This window comes from Sus scrofa, chromosome 8 (assembly GCF_054392235.1).
Source record: "Sus scrofa isolate SSC_HxYL_T2T_F1_AM1 chromosome 8, Sscrofa_HxYL_maternal_Yorkshire_Landrace_v2.0, whole genome shotgun sequence".
NCBI classification, from domain to species: Eukaryota; Metazoa; Chordata; class Mammalia; order Artiodactyla; family Suidae; genus Sus; species Sus scrofa.
In genome coordinates, this window is record NC_139390.1 from 35,063,186 (window position 1) to 35,090,062 (window position 26,877).

At 36.7% G+C, this 26,877-nt stretch overlaps 1 protein-coding gene across 3 annotated transcripts; it reads right to left on the reverse strand.

The window, feature by feature from the left end:
- Positions 1–688: 688 nt before the first annotated feature.
- YIPF7 (Yip1 domain family member 7) lies at positions 689–26,381 on the reverse strand. Of its 3 annotated transcripts, XM_084971943.1 has the most exons (6): positions 26,308–26,381; positions 24,427–24,543; positions 15,762–15,923; positions 7,898–8,042; positions 2,682–2,863; positions 689–1,180 (listed from the first exon to the last, which is right to left on the reverse strand). In XM_084971943.1, exons 2-6 carry the CDS (start codon positions 24,540–24,542, stop codon positions 1,018–1,020), a joined length of 768 nt encoding a protein of 255 aa, XP_084828069.1. In that variant the 5' UTR covers position 24,543; positions 26,308–26,381; the 3' UTR covers positions 689–1,017. The 3 variants fall into 3 exon arrangements, with proteins under 3 accessions (XP_084828069.1, XP_084828070.1, XP_084828071.1); XM_084971944.1 differs by lacking the exon at positions 15,762–15,923 and having other exon boundaries at positions 7,898–8,043; XM_084971945.1 differs by lacking the exons at positions 15,762–15,923; positions 24,427–24,543; positions 26,308–26,381 and adding an exon at positions 15,567–15,735 and having other exon boundaries at positions 7,898–8,043.
- Between the last annotated feature and the right edge of the window lie 496 nt (positions 26,382–26,877).

Genomic DNA, 26,877 nt, shown 5'->3' on the forward strand with positions numbered 1-26,877 from the left:
ACTCTCCAGTCATGGCCCATTTATCTGAATTTCCAAGGGGGAATGTCTGTGCATATGAACACATATATGTACACACACACACACACACACATTACAAATATATGTAATAATGCACGTACGTTGATAGATCTGGTGATGGGTAAATGCACTTTTCTTCTAGATGTTTCTTTCTTTCAATAAAACAGAAGGGTCATCAACTAATAGTAAGAATGGGGTATTGGAGATTTGAGCAGTGAGGAAATGGTATAATACAATCATCTCAGAATGTGAAAGCAAATTTAGTAGGACTCTAAAGGCAGTACCGAGCAGCCATTTAAGATATGGTAAGAACAACAAATGGGATTTCCTCTGGTCACATTCATCTATTTAGGGAGCAAGTGGCAAGATTACTGAGGAGATGTATATATTCAAGGGAGAAATTACAGTAATGGACCAAGGCATCTAAACCAAATAAGAAGGAATGAGAACTTGAAAAAGAGGTGCTTTAAGGCATTGTTCAAATGGGACTGAACAACAGTTGTGAAAGTAAATTAATTGAAAGATAGGAGATTCTTTGACTCCCAGGTAAATAAAACCCTAAATAACTCTCCCCTGCAATTCTCCAAAAGTGCTGGACAGCTTGACCTAAGCCACCTACATAGAGCTGGAGCATCATGAAGTTTTCTCAAAAGGATCACTGTAGATTTCCTTTACCCAGTCAGCATATGATTTTATTTACTTACAATTCTCAGAAATACATCCATCGAGAAAAGCAGGGTCCATCAGTACAACAACCATATTCTGTTTCAGTTTAAAGAATTCTAAAATGTTTTAATGCACCAAACAGAAAGCAAATCATGATGCAAACCAAAAAGCCTATTAGAGAACCATCCTTAAGTGCTGTTTTGTCTCTCTGCTTATTATTCTCTCAACAGCAATAAAATCGAAATCATATTACCAAATTCAAATGCTAATATATTTCCAGGCTAATCTGAGCAGGAAACAAATAGAATCCTGTAATGCCGTCTCAAATACTCTTCAGAAAACTGTTAGAAGGGCAAAAAGTCCATAAAGCAAGGCACAAGGGTAGGCAATGAGAAGCTGCTGTCCTTCCATGTCCAAGGCTGAAATGAAGATTTTAGAGGCTGAGAGACTACACCAGCCAATGACGACCAGTGCCAACACAGTTCCAAAGGTGTCCCTACAGCAAAAACAAAAGAGATGGTTATCTTATACCAGGAGGGGAAAAAAAAAGTTTACTGAATCACAGCTGCTTCTGAAATATCCTTGGTACAATATTTATGACTATGTTCTCTATTTGTAAAATGAGTGTGAGGAACCATAGGAACTCAAAGGCCTTGGCTAGTTAGAAAATGTTTGAGTCAAATTCACCATCAGAAGCTGTACATTTTTCAGTCAGTTAAAATTCAGATTAATACCAACGGAAGAACTGACACAAAGCAAAGCCTGACACAGTTCAGGAAGGGGACAGATGGGACAGGAAGGCACAGATGTGTGCGGCCTCCCTCCTTTTGGTAGGTGTGGATTTTTATGATATTGAAATGGATGTGTGCAGATTGCTATCTTCAAAAAGGAACTGTGGAGATTTATTTCTAACTGGGTTTATTTCTAAGAGTGTTTATTTCTAATTGGGCTTGCAGCGTTGCAGGTGACAAAGGACTATGTCATAATTTGTTCTCCCCACCCAAAATAGTAGTGATATGCCTATGCCCTGGGAAAGTACCTGACAGAAGCATATCTACTGAATCCTTATTAACATTGCTGAATTGCAAATACTAACTGCCAGGAAGTAAAAAAGAAAAAAAATATTTTTAATGATTTTTTTCATTATACTTGGTTTATAGTGTTCTGTCCGTTTCTACTGCACAGCAAAGTGACCCAGTCACACACACACACACACACGCACACGCACACACATACATATACACATTCTTTTCTCACATTATCCTCCATCATGTTCCATCCTAAGTGACTAGATATAGTTCCCTGTGCTATACAGCAGGATCTCATTATTTATCCATTTGAAATGCAATAGTTTGCATCTATTAACCCAAGACTCCCAGTCCATCCCACTCCCTCCCCCTTGGCCACCACAAGTCTGTCCCCAAGTCCTTGAGTTTCTTTTCTGTGGAAAGGTTCATTTGCGCCATATGTTATTTGCAGCAACATAGATGGAACTAAAAAAAAAAAAATTATTGGCTGAGCATATACGGTATAAAGTTCTCTGGTGTTAACATCCTCATCAGGGTTCCTGAGAATTCTGCACAACAAGGAGCCCAGCTGAGAAAGAACAGTTGCTTCCCTCCTAGAAGGCAGAGTGGCCGTGAGCTGAAGCAATTTGTCAGTGTTCACCAGGCACTTACTCTTCCAAATTCAAACAAGTGAATTTTCTGCAGTTGGCATATTACTCATGACAATAGTTCATATTGGAGAATGTGACAGCCTACAGAGGGCCAGTTTTAAAGGTAACTTGGTTTAATTTATTTTTTAAATCATCGAAATAGGAACAGCACCTGAGCCAAAACTGACCTACTTTCCTGAATCTGTATGTAGCTTTTAATAGCCAGTTTCCCCAATCCCACAACTAAAATGTTTCCGAAAGAGGTTAACAGTTGCACTGGTGTGGCAAGCTTTAGCGATGATGGTGCCTGTGGGGTCAATTAGCTCACACAGACACTTACTGCAGTGAAAAGAAGATGGCACAGCTGGACAGGATGACCATGGGGAGCAGGCAGTAACCCAGGACACTTGCCACGCAGCCATAGGACACCCCTGAAGAGCTCATCAAGTTTAGTAAGCCATGAATCCCTAGGCAGCCAATGGCACTCATGCCATACACGTAACCAAACTGGACTTTTCCTGCCTGAAAAATGGGAAGAAAACAGTCTGAATGTCCAGAAGCATCAAGAATAAATCAACGTGCCAACAAAGCAGAGAATATTTAAGAATCACTCAGCTTAATGTTGTTCATTCTCTATAGTATAAGCATCAAGAGACTGGGAGTTCTGGGAAAAACGAAAAACAAAAAACCTGGCCGTAATATGGATTCAGGTCACAAAAACAAACACCCCCAATATACTTGGGACGGCAAAAGCATGCTTACATTTTTGGGTTTACATTTTTTATCATAGATTTCCCATTAGGGGTATTAGACATAAGTAAGGATATATTTTCTCTCCATATTCGTTGAATAATTGAATAAATAAATTTATGAAAAAGATCAATATAATTTTGGAGATTTATGTGATATATTAGTAACATTAGCAAGCATATATAGGATTTACTACATTAGGTCTTATTCTAAGCATTTCATCTAGATTAATTTATTTAATCCACACAACAACATAAAGAATAGGTCGCATTGTTGTACCCATTATTCACATGAGGAAATCGAGGTCCAGAGAGATTAAGGTACTTGCCCAAGGTAAAATAATGGCAAGTGGTGGAGTTCGGCTTTGAACCCAGGCAGTCTGGCTCCAAAATTTAGAGCCTTAACATCTGCAGGAGTTCTAACAAGCCCTAAAACAAGGGGACTTATTTAACCTTATCTGTCCTAAACTCACCTGATCACAGAATCCTTTGCTTTCCTAATACCCATCACCAGTTTAACTGAATAGATCTTACGAAAAGCTGATTTACATAAACCAATTGATAACGAATCGTAAAAGAGGTATTGTTAAAGGAAGTCAATAGTGTTCAAGATATACCATTGATCATCTGAGGATTCATAAAAATAGTCATCACTTACGGAGCACTAAAGATTTGTTGCTGAAGTGGCTGCATTAAACTCATCCAGGGAAAGTCACATACTACTATTGATTCAACAGGGAATATTTTAATCTTTGCTACTTGAGGATGCCACAGCTCCAGCAAAGAATGCATTTTCATATATACATTAAGCTGGTTAGAAGTAGGTAAACGTTGGGGGGGGTGACTGATTTTCATGGAAATTATACAAAAACAAGGAAGATCTGGTAAACGGGTTCAGAGAGAATTTTAGCTGTCATTTTTTCTTCTCTGTACACTGTTATCCATGAAGTCCTTATGTCTTACAGAATAAAGAGGTACTTATTTTGCAATTAATTAATGGAGAATGTTATGACCATTTTAATAGGCAGAACTGTCCAGTTATTTTTGAATTTGTCTTCCTCTGCAGCTGGGGAAGTTGATCACTACTAAACCCTTTCACAAAATGTCCCTGGGCTATGCTGCAAAATTCTCTGCTGCATTAGCCATAATAAGTCCTTCTGGCTATTTTGTGAAATAATGCTAATAATACTAATGGGTATGTTAAAAGAAACAAATTGGTTATGTACTACTCTATCGGGTGAGTTTGCTCTACTTGGAAAACAGTGACAATTTCAAATCACTTTCATATATTAGAGAAACATTCTACTTAATATTTAAATTGGATGGGATAATTCTGAGGTAGGAATGGCTGTAACTAACTTCCCTACACCCAAAGGACTCGTAACCATGACCCTAAACTGTTTTGTAAATGAGGTAAATAGAAGGTGGATAAAACTAATTAGGTAGTAAAATTGTCCCTTTCCATATCAGTTATGACTTTCTCTCTTTATCTCTTTTTGTTGTTGGTTTATCCAATTTAAGGAGCAATTCCACTTGGCAGGGGCCAGTCCCGTATTTTAATGTGTCTCAAATTCTAACAAGAACGTGTAATTGAAATGGAAAATAAACGTTCACTTTCTTTTTAACTTGAAAAATTTTCAGATCATCCCTATACCACCCTCATTACCACATCTTTATTTGAAATACTTTTTATTCTTCTGATTATGCTTTGATACTAGCTGTGCATGTTCCTTTTCCAGATCACACTCTTAGCTCTTCTGGAAAAATTAAACAGAGCCATAGCTTTTTTTTTTTTTTTTTTTTTTTTTTTTGGTCTTTTTGCCTTTTCTTGAGCCATTCCCGCGGCATGTGGAGGTTCCCAGGCTAGGGGTTTAATCAGAGCTGAAGCCACCGGCCTACACCACAGCCACAGCAACTCAGGATCCCAGCCACGTCTGCAACCTACACCACAGCTCATGGCAACACCGGATCCTTAACCCACTGAGCAAGGCGAGGGATGAAACCCACAACCTCATGGTTCCTAGTCAGATTCGTTAACCGCTGCACCACTGTGGGAACTCCAAAGCCATAGCTTCAAAACACTTGTGTTCATAGCTTTGGGTATAAAAATAATTTTCAGAGGAAATAACATTAAGTCTGTGTTCAGTGTTTGAAGCCTTTCTTTTTCGTTTGCTTCCTTCAACATGAAGAAAGTCCATTCAAAGGCATTATGCCTTATATCAGCATAAATCTTAAAAATGATGAGGCAGTGATGTTGAAACTTACACTTCCAGAGATGAACAGATTTCAATGTTGTTTCTGCATTTAGTTTTGCTTTCTCTAGTACAATGCATATGCCAGCCAGTAAAATCATCCTTTACATTTTAATTTCAGATATCCAGGGCGGGATTAATTTAGCTTCAAATGGACTCCAAGTTAAATCTGGCTTTACTAATATCAAGCTGAGGTTTTTGGTCCTTATTGTTCTATCTGTATTAGAATCAGTTCTGAAGTAACCAGATCTAATGGTGAAATTGAAGTGAAAAGGTTTGCTTAAAAATTTTGAGAAAATATGCATTTTCACATATTTCCCCAAATCTCGGAACTGAAAGGAAACCTTAAAAAAAAAAAAAAAATGAAGGCCTAGAAATAGTAAACAAAAGGTTAGGGATCACCCCTAGAGGCAAAATTTGAGGCAGATCCAGTTTTTTCCACTTTCCTATGCCAGGATTGCTTTGTATTTAAAAAAAAAAAAAAAGAGGATATTTAAATAATTCCAACTAATTTAAAACAAGGTCTTAATGGGATTCATGCTTTCCTTTAAGAGATGAAATAGTAATATTTTCTACAGAAAAAACAAACAGCTGTTATATTACAAATTACTTGAAAAAGAAAGATGAGTTAATATATTAAATTGATTGTTTCTGACTATTTGATTAATTGACACGGTCTTACTTAGCAGCTTAATCTAAGATTATCAAATTACTATGACAAAGACAGAAGGGACATTAGAGACTAAATTAAAACTCTGGTTGATGTAGCATTAGATTTGTAGGGTATTTGCATTTGCTGTGGTTCAAAGGAAGAAATAAGAGCTATAACCAAGTACTACCATATTGGATAAACATGATGTAATTATTGACCACATTCCAATGCAGAAACTAGATTTCTATCAGAATTTTGATTAGTGTTATGTAATTAATAAAGGGAAGTGAGAATTCATTTAGTTGCAAATACATTTCACAGCTACTTTTGAGAAGTATAGCTACATTAGAGAAAAAGCAATTATTTTATTGTAAGAAGAGGAAGTGACCTGAATAGTTACTTTAAAGGCTTTTCCTAGAATCCTTTTTTTTTTTTTTTTTTTTTCTGCTTTTTAGGGCCAGACCTGCAGCATATAGAAGTTCCCAGACTAGAGGTCAAATTGGAGCCTCAGCTGCAGGTCTACACCACAGCTCGCAGTTACACCACATCCTTAACCTACTTGAGCGAGGCCAGGGATCAAACCCGCATCTTCATGGATACTAGTTGGCTTTATAACCCACTGAGCCACAATGGGAACTCCCCTGGAATCTTTCATTTCCTATATTACTTCTCTTGCCAAGTTTATCTTTTAGTGCCTTAATGAAACTGTACTTTCCAGACTAGCTTGCCCATCTTTTTCATCCTGTTTTTAACGTATTATCATTACCTCCTTCATATACAATCACAGACCTTTCTCATTTTTTTCTTTTTCTTTCTTTTTTTGGAGGGGGGGGTGGAGAAAACATTTTTCTAAACTATGAATTAGAATGGTTAACTCAGGTGGAAATATATTTTTCTTTTTTAGTGACTTCTAATGTTTTTACTCCCAGATTTAAAGAATGAAAAAGGCCATACACAAGACAAATGGTGAAGTCAGAGGGGAAAAAAAATGCCTTCATTAAACAAAGGGAAACTAAAATGATAGGGGAAATATATGGGCTGAATAAATGAATCACTGGTTATTGTTGCAAGTCAGTTTCTTCAGAGTAGCCTAACCAGAAACAAGGAGACTCATCTCATACCCCACAGAATATTTGAAAGAGGCTAAAGATAAACAGCAGCAAAGAAAGGAGAGGGAATTTATCCAATATCATAACAGAAAAAAGGAAATAAAATTTGGGCCCTATATTTCCCAAATCCAAGTATGAAAATCAAGTACATAATTTCCTCATTTGTAGAAAATCTGACCTGGTGATTTGGATTTTTGAAATTCTATTTAAATTTAGGGTTTTTTTTACTTGTTGTAATACCCAATGGCAGTTTCTCTTTGTCATTATGGTTCCATTAAACATGTCTTTCTCAGAGTTCCTGTTGTGGCTCAGAGAGTTAAAAACCTGACAGAGTGTCTGTAAGGATGCAGATTTGATCCCTGGCCTCGTTCAGTGGATTAAGGATCTGTCATAGCTGCAAACTGTGTCACAGGTCGCAGATGTGGCTTGGATTTGGTGTTACCTGCCATGGCTGTGGCGTAGGCCAGCAGCTGCAGCTCCATTTTGACCCTGGTCTAGGAACTTCCATATGCTGTAGGTGCAGCCATAAAAAGAAAAGGAAAAAAAAATGTATATGTATGTCTCTCTCACCAAAAGAATAGTAGTTAGGAATTAAATGATTTTCACATCATAAAGGGACATACTTCTGTATTTACAAAGACCTCTTCAAAAATGACATTTGAAAGGACATGCATTAAAATCTAGTGCTTTGCTGTATACAGAGGTATAAATACAATGCTGTATACATGAAACTTAGATAATATTATAAGCCACAGTTACTTCAATTAAAAAAAAGAAAAATCTAGCGTCATTACCAGAAGTAAGGTAGTTCCTAGGGCCACGAAGAACAGGATAGGCCCAGTGAGGTCTGTTTCATTCATAATGCTGCCATCTGCTGGTTTCAGTGGGTTTAACACCGTCAAGGTTTTTTGCCATATGTGGTCAAAATTAATTCCAAGTTCTGCAAAAACAATAAAGAGAGAGAGAGATAATATAAATATAGAAGAATAAACGAGTAATATTTTTTACTTAAAGTTAACATATATGATTGATTTTTTAGCACTTTAATCTGATTGTTATACCTTCATAGTCTAAATTCTACATAATACATAGCAAAGAGTTTGTTAGCAATGCGCTAAAAGATATTTTAGAGAAAAAACTCCATCAAGGAAGGATTTTCCTGCCTGATGCTGCAAATATAAGCTTAAAATTTAGCCCAAAAGAGGAACATTCTACAATAACAATAGAATAAAATGGTAGCTAACAAACCAGAAGTCCCATTTCAATGCCCATTTAGCTATTTCCTTTTTCTGCATTTTCTATTGCTAACATTTTTGAAACTTGTCTACTCAAACATGCATAAATTTCAATTAGTCGTGTTAGCTAAAGATATTTAGCCTGGGTCAGGGGTTTTACTTTGCACCTGCCTGATGGGAAGAGCAATCCTGGGCTAACTACCTGAAACCCCACAGAGGAGAAAAGGCAATGGCTCTTTCACAAGTAAAAGTAACCATGGCATGCACACATATTTTAATAAAGCCAATGCTCTGTGTTGTTGAGTCTGTGTTTTCAGAGATGAAAATCTTGAGACAAGTTAAACTTTGTCTTTTAGGAGTGGTGATGGTAGAACAAAATATCCAATATCAGTGGGGCTCAGTGTCCATGAATCCAAACTCATTTAGATATTTCTTTTTTTTTTTTTTCTTTTTAGGGCCACCCCTGAAGCATATGGAAGTTCCCAGGGTAGGGGTTGAATCAGAGCTGCATCTGGGGCCTACACCACAGCTTGCGGCAATGCTGGATCCTTAACTCACTGAGCAAGGCCAGGGATCAAACCTGCATCCTCACAGAGATAACCTCAGATCCTTAATCCAATGAACCACAATGGAAATTCTTAGAAATTTCTAATTTTTTCCCCAATGCCTTGTATTTCAAAGAATTCTGACTGCTACCTTGTAGACCCTCTGCTAGATTCTGCTCCTCTTGTATCTCTTTTATTAAAAAGAAAACCAGCCAGCCATTTGACATCCACTGAATATAAAAATAAATACTAACACCACATCAGTTACTTTTCTCACCACTCCAATAAAGATAAAATTTAAGACGGACTTTGAGTAGAAAAAAAAAGGACATTCACAAGGGAAAAGAATATACCTTTACTTAGGAATTAATAAACAGGCTGGTTACCCTCCTTCTATCATTTCAAATTTAAATAAGAGTAAGCTGGGGGTTAGGACAAACTGAAGCTAAACTTCTGTAAAGTACATATGCTTGAACTAAAAAGAGTAGAATTGGTTTTTGCTGAATGTTTTCACTGAATTTTGCCATGAGCCCTACAAGATTTACGTACATTGGTCTTACTGACATGCAGTGGGGCTCATTTTATTTTATTCCTATTTTGTGCATGAGATGTCTGAGGTTTTGAGAGATTTAGCAACTTGCTCAAAGTCACAGAGCTAGTCATAGAAAATCTAGGTTTCAGCACTGGAGAATCTGAGCCAAGAACCCATGCTTTTCAAAAATAAATAAATTAAACAGTCTAATTAAAAAAAAATGGACCGAGAAACTGCATAGACATTTTTCCAAAGAAGACATCTGAACAGCCAATAGTTACATGTAAAGGAGCTTAACACCACTAATCATCAGGGAAATGCAATTAAAACTACAATATTACCTCAAATCTGTTAGAATGACTAACATCAAAAAGACAAGAAATAAGTGTTGAGGAGAATCTGGAGAAAAGAGCACCTCCCACTGTTGGTGGGAATGTTGATTGGTGTAGCCACTATAGAAAATATTTTGGAGTTTCCTCAAAAATTAAAAAAAAAAATAGAATATGATCCATATGATCCAGACATGCCACTTTTGGAAATAATATGAAGGAAAGAAACACAGGATATCAAAGAGATGTCTGCACCCCCATGTTGACAGCAGCATTACATAAAATAGCCAAGACATGGAAACCACCTAAGTGTCCATTGATGGATGAATGGATTAAAAGGTTGTGTAGTTTATATACAATGGAATATTGTTAATTCATGAAAAATGAGGAAATTTTTCCATTGGTGACAACATGAATGGATCTTGAAGGCATTATTCTAAGTGAAATAGGCCAGACAGAAAAAAACCAAATACTATGTGGTATCACTTGTATGTGGAATCTTAAAAAAAAATTTAAACTCATAGAGTCAGGAGTCAGAGCAGAAAAATGGTTGCCATGGCCTAGGGGTAGGGAAAATAGGGAGATGTTGAAAGAAAAAAAAAAAAGAACCCATAGTTTTTGTTTTGTTTTTTGCTTCTTCGGGCCACAACTGCAGCATAGGAGCATAAGGAGGTTCCCAAGCTAGGGGTCGAGTCAGAGCTACAGCCTCTGGCTTACACCACAGCCACAGCAATGCGGGATCCAAGCTGTGTCTGTGACCTACACCACAGCTCACAGCAATGCCGGATCTTTAACCCACTGAGCAATGCCAGGGATTGAGCATGCATCCTCAAGGATCCTAGTTGGGTTCGTTAACCGCTGAGCCATGAAGGGAACCCCAAGAACCCATGCTTTTAATCATTTGCTGTGGTAGTGTCAGTGTGCATCTAATCTCATAATATTTGTTTTTTTGTTTTTTTGTTTTTTTTTTTTTTTTTTTTTTTGACGTGAGGCCAATTCTCCAATGTGAAGGATTGTCTCCCTAAACCATTTTTTTATGTGGCATTCAACTTCCCTTTCTGGATTTAATAACCAGACAGGGTAGAATTCAGCTTCTTTTATACTGGCACAATACCACCTAAACAACCTGCAAAGCTTCATTCTACACACGGAGTACCAAGTGGACTTTCAGTGATCACTGTGATATACAGGGGCCTTGGTCTAGCAGGGACCTAGCCATTTTCAGAAGGTCAGCCAGACATGGTCTGACCTCGGATAGAAAGGGTATCTTTCACTCTTTCCACATGCGGGTTGACAACTGCTGCCCAACCCAAGGCTGAAAAGAAAGAATTTGACTGGTTAAATTAATGATGAGTGAATCATTTGATTTCAACTTCCGTTTTTATTTTCGTGGTATATTTATATATTTCTTAATGAACATACACTTTGGAAAATGTAGGCAGTTTGCAGGCTTAAAATAGGTTTGAATATTTATTAATGTGATTTCTAATTATTTTTTCCATTTTTAAAAGTTTTTTTGAAATATAGTTGATTTACAATATTGTAATTTCTGCTGTTCAAAAAAGTGATTCAGTTATACATATATACACACTGATTCTTTTTCATATTCTTTTCCCTTATAGATCATCACAGAATATTGGGTGATAATATTCCCTGTGCTATACAGCAAGTTCCCATTAACCTATATAGAAGAAGATTTTTAAAATTGAGAAATGTTATTTATTAAAATATTTCTCCTGAGCCTGGTATTGTTTGCAAACTTTATTTAGACATTTATGTTTAAATTATCAGCATGTTTTAAGTATTTACCACAATGAAGTGGTCTTTAGTTCAAAATACCTTTTTCCTCAAAAATCATAGTAATTATCCCTGACAAAGTCCAGATGAAAATGCCTTTTTGATTTCAACCATTTATTTGGTGACATAATTAACTTTTGCATGTTTCAACATTGTCATGCATCAGTGAATAAACATAAGACCTACTCAATAATTTCATATGAAAAGAGATTTTGTATGTTTTTCTACCAGAATACATCTTCATAATATTTTGTTTTCATATTTATTACAAGGTATGCAAATGAGACTATACGTATTTATTAATTTTAGATAACCTAATATAACACTTTATTTTACAAGCTAAAAGATGAAACTGTTGTGAAACTTGAATGCAAAATTTATTGTTTTGCTGTCATCTAGTGGTAGTAAAGTGTACAATATATATGCTATAAAAATGAAGTAATATCTTTGTTTTCTATGCAAATTGTGGCATTGGCCTTTCAAATATAAACATCAAGCTATGCTGCAATATAAATACCAAATATCACACTAATTTTTCTAGTCTTACAGACTTGAATTGACTAATATTTTTCAACATGCATTTGTTAAAGTATTGATTGTATGTTATCAAATAGCAAGTGTTATTATCCCTACATAAAGCCAAACAGGTCTTTTAGACAACAAAGTATTTTAAGACATAAACCAGCACATTTTCAAATAGCATGCTTCTTGTGCAAGGGATGTTAATTATTATAGCTTCATAGTTTTATAGGTGGTGCTGGTGTATGCTCAATAAAAACTAGCAAATGTCATTTATCACCTTATCCTAGGAATCCTGCCTATAGTCTTTTTTTTTGTACCTTTTAGACAGATAAGGCTTGAGGCTTTCACAAAGTCACTCAGCCTGAGGAACAGTCTTGGATCAGAGTCTAGGAATTTCATAGACTCGAAAAGCAAAATTATATTAGGTATTCTCTCTTTTAACATACTATTCATTTGGTGGGGATAATGATAAAGAAAAAAGAATCTAGGAAATTCTCTGAACTGTACAAATTAGAAGGAGAAATCTAGTATATTACCCATTTGAAGTTTAAGGAGTCATTAGGAGAGGAATATTAGAATTTAGAATGTCAGAATGGAGGCATGTCAGACAAATAGAAAAGATGTTACAATTTTTCTGTAGAAAAAATTGTTTAATTATTAAAGAAAAAATAAAGTTAAAGGGAATATACTAACCTAGACAATTTTCAATGAATCAAAAATTTAAGTGCAAAACAAAAAGACATTCTAAAAATTTAAGAATCTACAGGAGGATACAGCAGTATCTAGAACTGGAGAAATATGTTGTAAACAAAAAAGCAATTGGAAAGAAAATTTACCAAAAAAGTACTGTGGAGTTGAAAACATAAATATTATACTGCTTATGTGCCACAAATAAATTAGATGGCAAACAGAATCTAGGAGAAAAAAGTTTAAAATACATATTCCAGACAATAATTTATATCTTTACCATATTTTATATATATATATATACATATATATATATATATGACATATCATATGTATGACAGAGAAAAACCTAAAATTCCAATAGGAAATCTGACAAAGAACTTGAAAAACAGGAAGAAGTAAAAATAGTCAATAAACATATGGAAAAAAAATGTTTAACTTGTCCTTCAACCAAGAAAAAAAGTATTAGTTTTTGCCTTCTTGCCTATTAAATTAACAAAGATATGAGTTCCCACTGCAGCAAGTAGATTAAGATCCTTACTGCAGTTCAGGTCCCTGCAGAGGTATAAATTCAATCCCTGGCCTTAAGCAGTGGGTTAAGGCTCTGACATTGCTATAGCTATGGTGTAGTTTACAGCTGTAGCTTAGATTCAATCCAAGGCCCAGAAACTTCCACATGCCACAGGTAAGGCCATTAAAAAAAATTAACAAAAATATTTCATATTCTATTGTGGAGGTGTATTGGATCATCATTTTTCTCAATGAATTTGACAGTGTAAATACCTTTTGACAAAGTAATCTCAGTGTTATAGATCGATCCTAAGGACAGATTCTTTAATAACAGGTTAAATTTGTTTACTATGAAATTCACCAAAGCATAATTTATTATAACCCTTAAGGTGTGTTTAAATTAGGGTACATTATATAATAAAATATTATGAAGCCATTATATATCATGTTTTCAAATATTTAATTATGTTAAAGAATGCATGTGTAGGAGTTCCCATTGTGCCTCAGTGGAAACAAACCCGACTAATATCCATGAGGACACGAGTTCAATCCATGGCCCTGCTCAGTGGGTTAAGGATACAGCGTTGCAGTGAGCTGTGGTGTGGTTGTAGACACAGCTTGGATCCCTCATTGCAGCGGCCATGGCGTAGGCTGGCAACTATAGCTCCAATTCGAGCCCTAGCCTGGGAACTTCCATATGCCACTGGTGCAGCCCTAAAAAGCAAAAATAAATAAATAAATAAATAAAAAATAAAAAGAAAAGAAAAAAAGAAAGAAAAGAAAAGAAGAAAGAACACATGTGGTGTAGAAGTGCTTATGATATAAGGCAACTTTAAAAAATACAAAACTTTATGTCCAGAGTATGATCCACCTTTTCATTTGTAAGTATTTATAAATACCTATATATTCAAAGAAATATAGTATTTCATTTTAAGTCTGTGTCTGTGTGTGTATATATGTATATTCACAGAAAAAGAGAATAAAGGCTGGAAGAAATTACACAAATCATTAATGGTGGTCATGTCTCAGAGACAAATTTAAGGTGATTTTTTTTTGTTTTTATTCATATGTTCTACATTTTCCAAATGTCTGTATTGAATATAGATTACTTTTATAATTAGTTGATTTTTTTAAGTAGAAATGTCGGCAGAGTCAAGGAAAATGCTTACTGAGAATAGCTTATAACTCTCAGGTGGTTGTTATTAGATGCAGAGGCAAATTAGAATAAATTGGTTAATCATAATCCAAAAACTTAGCTGGCTTTTAAAGAGCCAGCACATCTATTTTATAAATCTCTGCTTTTCTGAATGGTTTAAATCCTGTTTTTAATTTTGAAGGCAAAGCAGTAAGAATGTTTTAATATCAGGTGAGTGGTTGTTCATAAGAAACAGTGATCTTTTGATGTAAAACAGTGAGAATTTTAACCTATTGCTTTCATTGGACTACATACGAAAGAGTTAAAACAGCCTGTGACTATGTCTCCTTGGCTCTCAAATTTAAATCTTGATTTTTAGTTTTCTGGCATTATGTTGACAGTCCTTAAGAGCAAAAGGAGGAGTTCCCATCGTCGCTCAGTGGTTAACGAATCCGACTAGGAACCATGAGATTGTGGGTTCAATTCCTGGGCTTGCTCAGTGGGTTAAGGATCCAGTGTTGCCATGAGCTGTGGTGTAGGTTGCAGACGCCGCTTGGATCCCGTGTTGCTGTGTCTCTGGCGCAGGCCGGCAGCTACAGCTCTGATTAGACCCCTAGCCTGGGAACCTCCAGATATGCCAAGGGAACGGCCCTAGAAATGGCAAAAAGACAAAAAAAAAAAAAAAAAAAAAAAAAAAAAGCAAAAGGAGCAGATGTAAATGGTCTGGATTTAATTTTTTAAAAATCAGTAGATGGAAGCTCCTTGAAATCTTCGAAGGAATTCTTCAACTGTGAGGGTCCCTGGGTTTTCTTGCCACCAGCAGTGCCATTTACTAGAACAACGTTCCTCTCCGCTTGTCATGCCTAGCTGGGGTGTGTAGTGGGGTTTCATATGAGCCAGGAAGGAAGGAATAAACTGTCTTGTCTCCAAGACAATAACACAAAAATATTGAGAAACTATCCCCTTTCCTCCAAGGCAAACTTAGCAGAAAACAGTAAAATATGCTGTTAAGAAGTAGCTTCATTCACTGGAGTGGGAAGCATGAATATGTTGATATAATCACTCTGCCAAGAGATGTCTTCACTATTGTCTAAGGATCAGGGAGTCCACTTTTAAGAAACCTCAAAGAAACATTTAAACACTGCAAGACTAGCACTGCTATAACACGTACCCACTTCCAATTTTCCCTGCACAAGCATGAGACAAACTCCCAATGGTTTAAGTGTGTCGGTTTGGCAGATTCTTGTTTATATGTGGAACAATCACATAAAACCCTGTACATGGCGTGCTGAGAGCACACATTAAGGGCTGATGATCACTATTATTCTTTAAGTCGTACACTCATTAATAGCACATCCTTAACTTATCTTCTAGTAAAGGAGGCTCTTCATCAAAACTGTCAATGTAAGAAGACTGAGAATAATAATCTGGGTTGGATTCTGGCTGCAAAAATTGTCCCGAGTAACCTGACGGTATGAACATCTCCGATGGGATGAAGGCAGATGGAGGTTGCTCACTGGCTTGTTGCCTAGAAAAAAGGAAAATACTGATACGTATACATCTAAGGAAGGCCTAGCAGAACAAATCAAGGAAAGAAACTACAATTTTCCTTTTATGATTTCTCCTAGGTTTTTTGTTTTTGTCTTTTTAGGGATGCTCCGACTGCATATGGAAGTTCCCAGGCTAAGGGCTGAATCAGAGCTATAGCTGCCAGCCTATGTCACAGCCACAGCAAAGCAGGATGAGCACAATATTCAACCTACATCACAGGTCACGGCAACAGTGGATCCTTAACCCACTGAGCGAGGCCAGGGATTGAACCGGAATCCTCATGGATACTGGTCGGATTCCTTACTGCTGAGCCACAATGGAAACTCCATCTCCTAGTTTTTAATGAGTATTTACCCACGAAAGAATTACCTTGCTTAAAGTTTAACCTTAATCAAAACAAAAACAAAAAAGGACTGAGTTGTGAGAAAACTCCAGAAGGATGATCCAAACTAGCATTTATTGATCCATGCCGACTAACGTTATATACAATGTGCTGGACAGTTTCTTTCACATTTTCTCACGTAAGAAAACTCTGCAAGGTAAAAACTGTACTTTTACTCTCATCCTACAGAAAAAGAAATACAGGTTCATGGAGACTGAATGCCTGGCCCAGTATCACATAGTATTGGACTGTGAACTGAAGCTGCCTGTCTGAGCAGTGTCCTGCTCCCTACACAATGTTGCTTTTTCATGCATTTTCAGGGGTGACCACCAAACAGGACATTTCCTACAAACCTGTAGAAGCAGCAAATAAAAAAAAAAATCACAATGTTAATAGTATAGTCAATTCTTAGGAAAAAAATAAATATACTAACTGACTGTCGTCCATCCAGTAGCACACTTTCGTGCTCTGGCCATTCCCAGACAGTTATTGGAGACCAAATTATCTCTGAGTACCGGAGTAAAAATACTCCATAGCTTCTTTCCCTGTTCCACTTTTGAAATGTGCAATTTCGTTTTGTTAAATCATGATGTTTCCATACTTCCTTGCTTTTATTTGTTTTTTATTTCACCATTTGTGTGAGAGAGTTGGAAAACAAAAATCTTAGTAACTAACTTATTGCTAGAGCTAGAGAAAGGAAAGAAGAAAAAAGGGCTGGTCTGTGAGGTTATTTGGTCATTTGAAATTGCTTTTACCCCAAAGAAAGGAAACAAGAAGATTTGTGCTTAAACTTCTTTCATCAAAGTCCCTTAAGCTAAGCTGAAACTGCATTCCAGGATTCTGAACTTTGTAGCTCCCTGTGATCTCTTTGTGTTAAAATATTTACAAAATGGTTTCTTATACTTTCCTTCCCACGTGAAACTTAATATGAAGTCTAAGAATCACACACTCAACCTCCCTTCTATGAGTAAGTCTGACAGAGAAAATAACCCCTTCTGGAAAATAAAGTTACAGAGATAGAAAGAGATACATACACTTAACCATTCTGTAACTCAGTTGTAAGCTCGTTAAGGGCAGGGACCTTCCTGAATCCTTCACAGCACATGCAATTATAGTTATTGCTCATTTAGCCTTGCGGCCTGTTCCTAATTTTCTTTTTTCCCTCAGCGAAGGAGGTCTACTATCAGAAATATTGGGAGAAATGTATTATAAATAAGAATCTGAATGACCTGCTGCTTGATAAATAGTCCCTGTTTTTTTAGCCACACTCACGGCATGTGGAAGTTCCCAGGCCAGGGATCAAACCTGCACCACAGCTGCAACCCCAGCCACGACAGTGACAATGCCAGGTGCCTAACCTGCTATGCCACAAGGGAACTTCAAACATCTGTATTTTTTAATGCAAGCATTTCTAGAAGAATAAAAGGAGCAACTGGAAACAACTCAATGGACCAGAGTCTAAATAAGACTCTTCCACTGAGATACTGTCCTGGCCTCAATATAACCCACAATTACTCCCAGCAAAGCAATCTCTGTGAGTAAGGAAATGTAGCTGGTCACTGTGTTGTTGACCCAACCCCTCTCCCACAAAGAGAAAAACACATTTTTACAGAAAAAAAAAAAAAAGGAATTTGCCCATATATGGGTCAACTCATGCCCTTTTCCCTTTCTTCCATCCTTCTCCGCTCCTTCATCCAGCAAAACTTCATCAGGAGCTTGGCCTCTGCTGTCCTTGTCATGTTGCAGGCATAATATTAAAGTTCTCTCACTACATATTTAAGAAAGTCAAATTTCAAAATCTGTCCTACATAGAGCATCTCAAAATCCCTTACCCAAAATTGTTATCCCGTAAAAATCACCATAGTCACCTATCACTATCTAAACTAAAATCCTCTCTTTTTATCTCATAACTTTGATTTGTACATGTTGCCTATAACATTTAACATTTGTTCATCAAAATGAACAAAATTTAGGCAATATCAAAATAATTACATTATTAGTTCACAGCCCCACTCAGCAAACTGTAAATTGTAACATTGTACCCTTATTCCTGTGTTTTAGGTCTTTTTTTGAAAATTGCTATGAACCATAATTGTAACCATACCTCTTGAACTACATTTAGTCACACATATCCTAGGCTTACTCTTTTTTTAACTAGAGAGTACCAACTCTGAGTGACTATTCCAGTGAAGTTCTCATAATTTTAGTGACATCTTTCAAGCCTACAGTATCCTTTCATGAAAATAATTCAGGAGTGAGACTGGGCATTTTACTATTCCTTTGTTAAGCCTGTACCCTTGAGTTATTAATCTTTTGAACTATTGAAGGCCACTGCATGAGTCAGATTAGTATACCCAATACTTAAGATGGTAATTTGTATCCTATCTGTACCCCACACAGCAATGGAAGTTTTGCAGTCTATACCAACAAAATAGTCCTCTTCTCTTTGATTACAGGGCATCTTAATTAGCTCTTTGAGAAAGTAAATACTGAATTTTGATGATTTCTAACTCAGCACATTACTCCAAATTTCAACTGAATTAGACCAAAATAAACTTTAGATTCTGGCTGGTAGGATTAGCTTTGTTAGCCGGCATCTCCTCTTCCTGTAAAAATCATTGCAAACAACTGTGAGGTGATTGCAAAAGGCTCCTTTAGAACAGCTGGCAACATTGTTGGTCCCGTTTCCCCTTTTATGTTTTCTGACTTTGTGTGTTACAATTCTACCTGTGTGACAGTTCAATGGGAAAGCTGCATCCTGAGCCAAGGAGAGTGGTTAGCAAACAGGATCTCTGGAGTCAGATCATTTGAACCCTCTGTTGGGTTCAAATCCCAGTTTTATAATCTTAGGCAAATCACTTCACATTCAGTGCCTCAGTTTCCTCATCTGTAAAATGAGGGCAATTAATAGAACTCATAAGGTTGCTATGAATTAAATTAGCTGGAATAAATAAAGCGTTCAGATTAGTGTTGGACACACAAAAACTGATCAAGAAGCATTAGCTAAGGATATGAATGCTCTTTTCTTCATGGGGCTTACACTGAAGCATCCTAGGCACCTTCCACACACCTGGAACAGCATCTTCTGTATTTTTAAATAGTTGTCTCCCAAGCTATCACTTCCTCAGAGAAAACAATAGTAATAGGAGACCAGGAGTCTGTATCCCTTCTGTGCTGATCATCTTCAGCTTTTCCCCATTTGAGTTTCCCTGGAACACCCAGAATGACTTCAGTAACACACCACCCACCCTGAGTTTTCCTACCAGGACACTCTCCATTGTACGCATGCCAGACTTTCTGTCTCTGAGCCAAGAAGCATGGGCCACATACCTGGTGGCCTTCTGAATGCTTACCAGTTCTTCAATATTCTCCTTTTCACTCCCTAAACTTAGGGTTATACTGTTCCAACTAGCCTGCAGAGAATTGTTTTTACTTAGATGATATTGTGTTAGGATACATCATGGCCTCCAGCTGGGGAAAATTTTTTACCTGTTTCTGAGGCAATAGGAGTTAACATTCACCTTTCAGTGCAAATATAAAAGATCCCTCTTATGAAGACTCAGGTATAATTTCTGTGGTTGCAGAACTGTATTTGTTGCATCAGTTTTCTGTGTCCCATCACAGTCACCAGCTACATATTTTATTACTCTAGGTTTGGACTTCCATCATGATGGTCAGTTGATGATGCTTTACTCTGTCAGTCTGACCCGGGGAATAGGGTGCTGAGCTGACTACCTGTGTCATATGGAGAGCTGGGGTCTAAAATAGGTGGTAAGAAACACCCTCAGATAAGTACAATTCATTGTAAATCTGTCTTTGCATTTGGGCTAATATTCAAGTATATGTGTATTTCACACAGTCAGGTTGACACCCTTCCAGGAACCTGAGACTATGAAGGCTTTCAGAATTTGTATCACCATGATTTGAAACATCATAAGACAACAAAAACAGGCTGTTGGTTAGCAAAAAATGTAGTCTGGACTCCCAAAAATATTTTACCTATGAAAGTCTCCAGTTGAGCCAATAAACCACATTTTAAGTATGCTTGGTAAGAATACTCTCTACAGGATCAGTGTGATGGCAGTGTGTTTAGGAAAAGGTGGCCAGCGGAGTTCGCTTATGTAACATTCCCAGATTCTGGCTGAGCAGGAGCAGAGTAACTATGTAGCCTTGACAGTGCCATTAACTATCTTTAAAACACTAGAGGAAGATCAGGTCTAGGGATTCAGAAAAGTTATGATTCAGCATTGATCTGTTAAAGTCTTACTGAAACATGCAAAGGAAATTTTCCTGTTGATGTCACCTTTCTGCAAAAATAGCTGTTTCTTTACTCTAAATCATTGGATTAGATTTCCCATTTCAAAATCTGGGAAAATGTAGTGGGAAAACAGCTTAGATAATTGGCTTCAGGCATTGGAAACAACGTCTATCTGAATGACTGGATGATTGTTTGTTTGTTTTTTTTTTTTTTGATGAGAAAATTCTTTGCTCACTCTAAAATAAGAAAACTTGTTTTTAAATGTAAATATGTCATTGTCCTAGTAAGTATGCTCAACTAGCTTTCAGATCACTTTGCCATTCATTGAGCAGAACATTTTTTCTTTTTTTCTTTTTCATTTTAGGGTTGCACCAGGGGCAATGGAGGGTCCCAGGTTAGGGGGTGAAATCCGAGCTGCAGCGGCTGGCATACAGCACAGTCTTAGCAATGCCAGATCGAACCAGATCTGTGACCTACACTGCAGCTCATGGCAATGCCGAGTCCCTAACCCACTGATCTGGGCCAGGGATCAAAGCCATATCCTCATGGATACCAGTTGGGTTCTTAACCCACTGAGCACAATGGGAACTCCTAGAACAGATTTTTTTTTTTTTTGTCTTTTTGCCATTTCTTGGGCCGCTCCCACGGCATATGGAGGTTCCCAGGTTAGGGGTCTAATCGGAGCTGTAGCTGCCAGCCTACACCAGAGCCACAGCAACGCAGGATCCGAGCCACGTCTGTGACCTACACCACAGCTCACGGCAATGCCAGATCGTTAACCCGCTGAGCAAGGGCAAGGATCAAACCCGCAACCTCATGGTTCCTAGTCAGATTTGTTAACCACTGTGCCACGAGGGGAACTCCTTTTTTTTTTTTTTTTTTTAAAGCAAACTCTTATATGGGGAGATGAGGGGAAGGGGAATGGGTCAGGGGACAGGGAGATAGAGAAAAAAAGACTAATTGACTATAACTATCTACTGGATTCCTATGTCTTTTGCCAAAATGATCAGCATCTTATTCCGATTTGGAGTGTATTTTAATTCATTGTATGAATAGAAGATCAAATCTCTGGAGTTATTTTGATGAACACTAGTAAATCATTGGCCTGACTCCATGTTTTATGTACCTCATAAAACTGCCACAGCTAATATGCCCTTTTCTAATTCCTGAGACTTGCAGTGTGGGTTGAAATTTAAATGTTATCACATCCAAATCAGGACTTGGATTTAAATGCTAAGCATCTGAAGGCGGCTAGGCCATCAACCTGACACAATAAAATCTTATCTTCTTCTCACTTGGTTATATTAGTTTCCCCATTCCTGTCATCTCAATGTCTAGGCAAAGTGGAGAAAGAAAATTGGGTGGAGTGGGTGGGGGAGAAGGCTATGGCATAAGTCCCTGCTTAAGGAGGAAGCTTTTTGTCTCTCTTTTCTTGGGCTTTTTAGTTTAGTTTCGTCTAAAAACGTAGGTTGCTGATGCCACCCAGATGTTTATTCCATCTGGAGAAGGGATGGGAGAAAAGAAACAGAAGGCAACTGGATCCTTTCAATAAAAGGGGAGAACAGAGCTGAAAAAACCCTATTAGATGGCTCTCATGTGGATTATATATTTTGAGTTACTGTTCTGTAGTACCTTCATGCTCAAACTACTCCCAGTGCCACCATGTACTTTTCTGTTTCCTCTTGACCTTCTCAATTGTAAATCATAACTGAAATAAAATCAAGTTCTATTTCTGTTGTTGGATTCTGCAATGATCCTTACCCCCATTTTTCATATATTTAAACGCATTTAATTTGCCTACTGATAATATTTAGATAGATACATTGTTTTTCTTTTTAAGAAATGCTTATGGCAATCTGATTAATGCTAAACAGCATAGACTAGGGGCCTGAATGAGATAAAATTCCAGATATTTAGCTTTGCAAGTTTTAAAAACACAATCCACCTTACCTTAGAGCAGTGGTTCAGCAGGAGAAGCTGGAACACAGCTTGTGAAAACAGCACCTATCTGCCTGGGTCTGTAGGAATCATCAGCCAGTGAAAACAATGTCCAAATTGTCCTGGGCATAGTTGGAACAGAAAAGTTCCCACTGCCTGATGTACTTATTCTGTCTTTTCCTCCTTCTTCTGAAGCTTTCAAAGCACTTATCTAACTTTGAAAAATAAACTTCAAGGATTAATAAATTTGGAATATTTGTTATGTGGTTATTTGCCCTAAACTTGTTGGAAAGGTACAAAAACTACACCTCCCAGTTTGCCTAAGACTATCCAGTTTATTCTTACTGTACTAACATTGCAATTAATATTACACATTTTACTCTCAAAAATTTTACAATAAATTATATGTCCACCCTAGTTATGTGTGTAATTGAACAATCTTGGGCTAATATCATAACCCCATGTGTTACTAGCTATGGCACCTTGAACAATTCCCTGAATTTCTTGGGGCCCCTGCTTTTTCATGTCTAAAATGGGGATACACACACACACAGATACATACATACATGCATAGGGCTATTTGGGGATCTAATGAGTTAATTTATATAAAGCTTAGAACAGTATCTAATACATCATAAAAGGTCAATAAATGTTAGTTATTATGAAAGTTGAAAGGTCTGACTCTTGTCACAGTTCACTTATTTATTTATTTTTGTCTTTTTGTCTTTTCTGGGGCCTCACCCGCAGCATATGGAGGTTCCTGGGCTCGGGGTCAAATCAGAGCTATAGCCTCTGGCCTACACCAGAGCCACAGCAACACAACACCAGATCCGAGCTGCGTCTGCAGCCTACACCACAGCTCATAGCAACGCCAGATACTTAACCCACTGAGCAAGGCCAGGGATTGAACCTGCAACCTCATGGTTCCTAGTCAGATTCGTTAACCGCTGAGCCACTCCTGGAACTCCACTGTTCACTAATTTAGACCCACAAAAGAATATCCAAAGAAACAGCTGTATAACCAAATACAATGTTTGACTTGACAACAAAGTATCCATTGCTTCTCTAAGCTGTATTTATATGAAAAAAATAACATTAATATAATGGTTTTACTTAAAACACACTTTCCTACACATTATAGCAATTGATCTTCAGACAATTCTCATGAAGTAGATACTATCAGTGTCCTTATTTCTGTTTAAAAATCTCAGGGAAGTTGTTTCTCCCAGTGTCACATAAAACAAATGCTAGAGTCAGAACTTGAACCAAATTCTTCTAACTATCCTAGTAAAAGTAAAATACTAAATTCCTAATCATTTTTTTTAAATTTATTTTCAACTCAAATTGAATTCTCAACTCAAATAACCAACCTATTCTGAATTTTGTTTATCTCTATTCCATTTAGGAGTTGTTAACAATGTCTTATAATCTCATACTTAATTGCCCCTCTCTCCAATGTAAATTTTTAAATTTTGTGAGAGAAAAGATTATGGATTTCTTTTTTACCTTCGAGTTTATAGGGCCTTTCTTATTTTCTGACACACAAGCAGTTAATAAATAGTTATTAAATTGAATAAAATCTGTTTCGTGAGCAGTGTTCTGGAAAATATCAAGTAAAAGGAAAATGTTTTCTGTTTGTCCAGGGCCTGCATTGTTAAGTGATATTTTGAAAAGCGGAGACAAGTTATTCACCTATAAGTGGGCCTGAGGAGATCAAGGGCATTAATGGAGAACTGAATTTATTTCTCTGCCCTTTCCTGACATTTTTCCTTGGGCACTTTACTAAGATATGATGTGGAGAGGTCTTGCTTCCCCCCAGGAAACCTCCGTCTCTGAAACACCCCATCAAAATATTGTGACTTCTTAAAATGAGAACGTACTTTCTCAAGATCCAGTACTTACTTTCTAGATTCGTAAAGATTTCCATAGGCATGAGGCTCATTACCACTCTGCTCCTGATTTTCAATGGTATAATTAGATTGGTAAAAGTCAGAGTCAAATTGTCCCAAGTTTGACATCCTGAAAATAAAAGTGAAAAACTGAGACATTTACGAGTCAATAAAATCTCTTTTGAGATATTTATAAGGATTAATAGATGATGTGAATATGGCTGGATACCAATTAAAGAACACGGTATTCTTTGAAGAGGGGAGGGTGTGGAAATGTATGCTAGAAAGTCATTTATAGAACCTGTATCTTTTTTTGGGGGGGTACATATTTGAAATTTGTGTCTGTTTGTCACAACACATTAGTATATTCAAACTTGAAACTGGCCACTCCAGTGTCTCTAGAGATCATGGTATTTACCCCATTTAAGAAAATTGAAGTTCTCTTTGGCAAAGCTGAAGCATTTAACTTCAGGAGAATACAAAACAAAAACACATGGCATATGATTTTGAATAGAATTGACAGTTGAGGGTCAGTTGCCCAGAATCTATATCTTCAATAAACTTTTCTGGAGTTTTCACTCATTAGGACTGACTGTGACTTTGATCAAATCGACTTTAATTGATCTGAACAGTATATTCTTCACCTAATGCCTTTTTCTCAGCAGTTTAGGAGAAAAAGTATAAAAGCTGGTATATATCTAGAAGGTTTTCTGAAACAATGTTAGTTCCTCACTTTAAATACAAATATGTACATGTATGTATGTAAGTGTAGTGCGCACACACACACACACATACACGCACGCACGCACGCGCGCGCACACACACACGCATGCACACACGCATACTCTTGTTGCAAAGCCACAAAGCAAACGTCTGATAATAATACTTGAGTTTGATTTTTCCTCCAGCTTTAAAGTGTGCTAGCAGCCCCTCGCTTCCCCAAACAAAGAAAAAAACCTAAGAGCTAATCTCCTAGTTTTATTTTCCTAATTCCTAAAATAAAATGGTTTGGACCATTTTCCTTTTTTCTTGCCCTTCCTGCAGCACCTGGGCTTCTGAGTCAAAGAAGAAAGGACAGTTCTGCTATAGGAACAGTCTGCCTTTCCATGCACTCTCTACAGAGTTTCTGCTCACTTCTGGGAACGAAGAGGAGTGTATGATCTTGGTTTAGACCTAACAGCTAGAATACAAGGGGGAAGAAGACTTGAGAGGAGGAAAAGGTGAGGGAAGTAATAGCAAGATGAGAAATGGTGGCTTTTTGGATGAAAATTGGAGAATGGATTAAAGAATCTTTTCAGTTAGACAGATAGGGTTTTCAACTCAACATCTTAATCTTCATTTTCCTTTGAAAAACTTTCAATTTCAAAGGGTGAATTTAAAAATCACTAGGAGTAAACCATGTAATTATAGTAATCTGTGTAATACTACTTATAATAAATTTCAAATAAAATTGCATAAGCAGCCTTGGCTCTGAGGGCCTCATTAATCAGGAATATTCAAGTAAAACTTGTCAAATATATCAATTTTTTCAGCTCAGTAAAAATACAGAAAGCTTTTCTAAAATAAGATGCAGTGATTCATGTATCTGATACAGTAAATCAAGATTTTTTGTTAGTAATGTGTATACAAGTAGTTATGAATTATGTAAACTAAAATCAGGACTAGGTGAATATTAAGTCTTTTAACAGATTTAAAGAATTTAAAATTTTATAGCATAACTTTCTCAGTCCATGAAAATATGTCATTTTAAAGCATAGGTAGTAATTTTACTAGAGAATATGCTATGTTTTCAGAACATGCAAAGCTTTATGTAATATGACTACTAGAGTCCTTAAATAATGCATCTTCATATTTTGTTTCAATGCCAAATTCTTTAGAAGGATCAGACACATACCTTTATATTATTTTAGGTTGAAAGATCCTCCAACAAATGTAGCTTTACTTGAGGTATTTTCAACAAATCAGCTCATGAAAAGATGACCTGCTGGCTATATATAAGTTTCTAAATTTGTACTCTGACACTCTGAACAGATGCTACAGCCAAAAAAAAAAAAAAAAAAAAAAAGCCTGGCAAATGCCAAATACAAATACAGTATCTTCTAACACTTGTTAAACTGTAACAACACAGTAAATGATGTAGAGACTAACAAATTTAAAATTTAAAATTTGAGTCAAACAATGAAAAATAAGAGGCCTTAACACTCCTTCTGCTTCATAGCCCGTAAGACTGTATTCACCCTGGAAAAGATTTCCTAATAATACGCAATAAAAATCAATACAGATACAGGATCTTAACATGATGAGTGTAGAAACAATCTGAAAATGAGTATTATCCATGTTATCCAAATCTGAACCACTCTATTTATATAAACAACATCGAGGAAACTACCTATGATCTACCTCTGATTTTTTTCCGCTTGCTTCTGACTTTTCCATCACAACCAAAGATGGATATACTAATATA

Coding starts and splice junctions, on each gene's coding strand:
- YIPF7 (XM_084971943.1), bottom strand. CDS start 24,542: ATGTCAAACTTGGGACAATTTGACTCTGACTTTTACCAATCTAATTAT. Junction 15,924..24,426: donor AATCTTTACGAATCTAGAAA/GTAAGTACTGGA, acceptor CCTTTTTTCTAG/GCAACAAGCCAGTGAGCAAC. Junction 1,181..2,681: donor GCCATCTTCTTTTCACTGCA/GTAAGTGTCTGT, acceptor TTTTTGCTGTAG/GGACACCTTTGGAACTGTGT.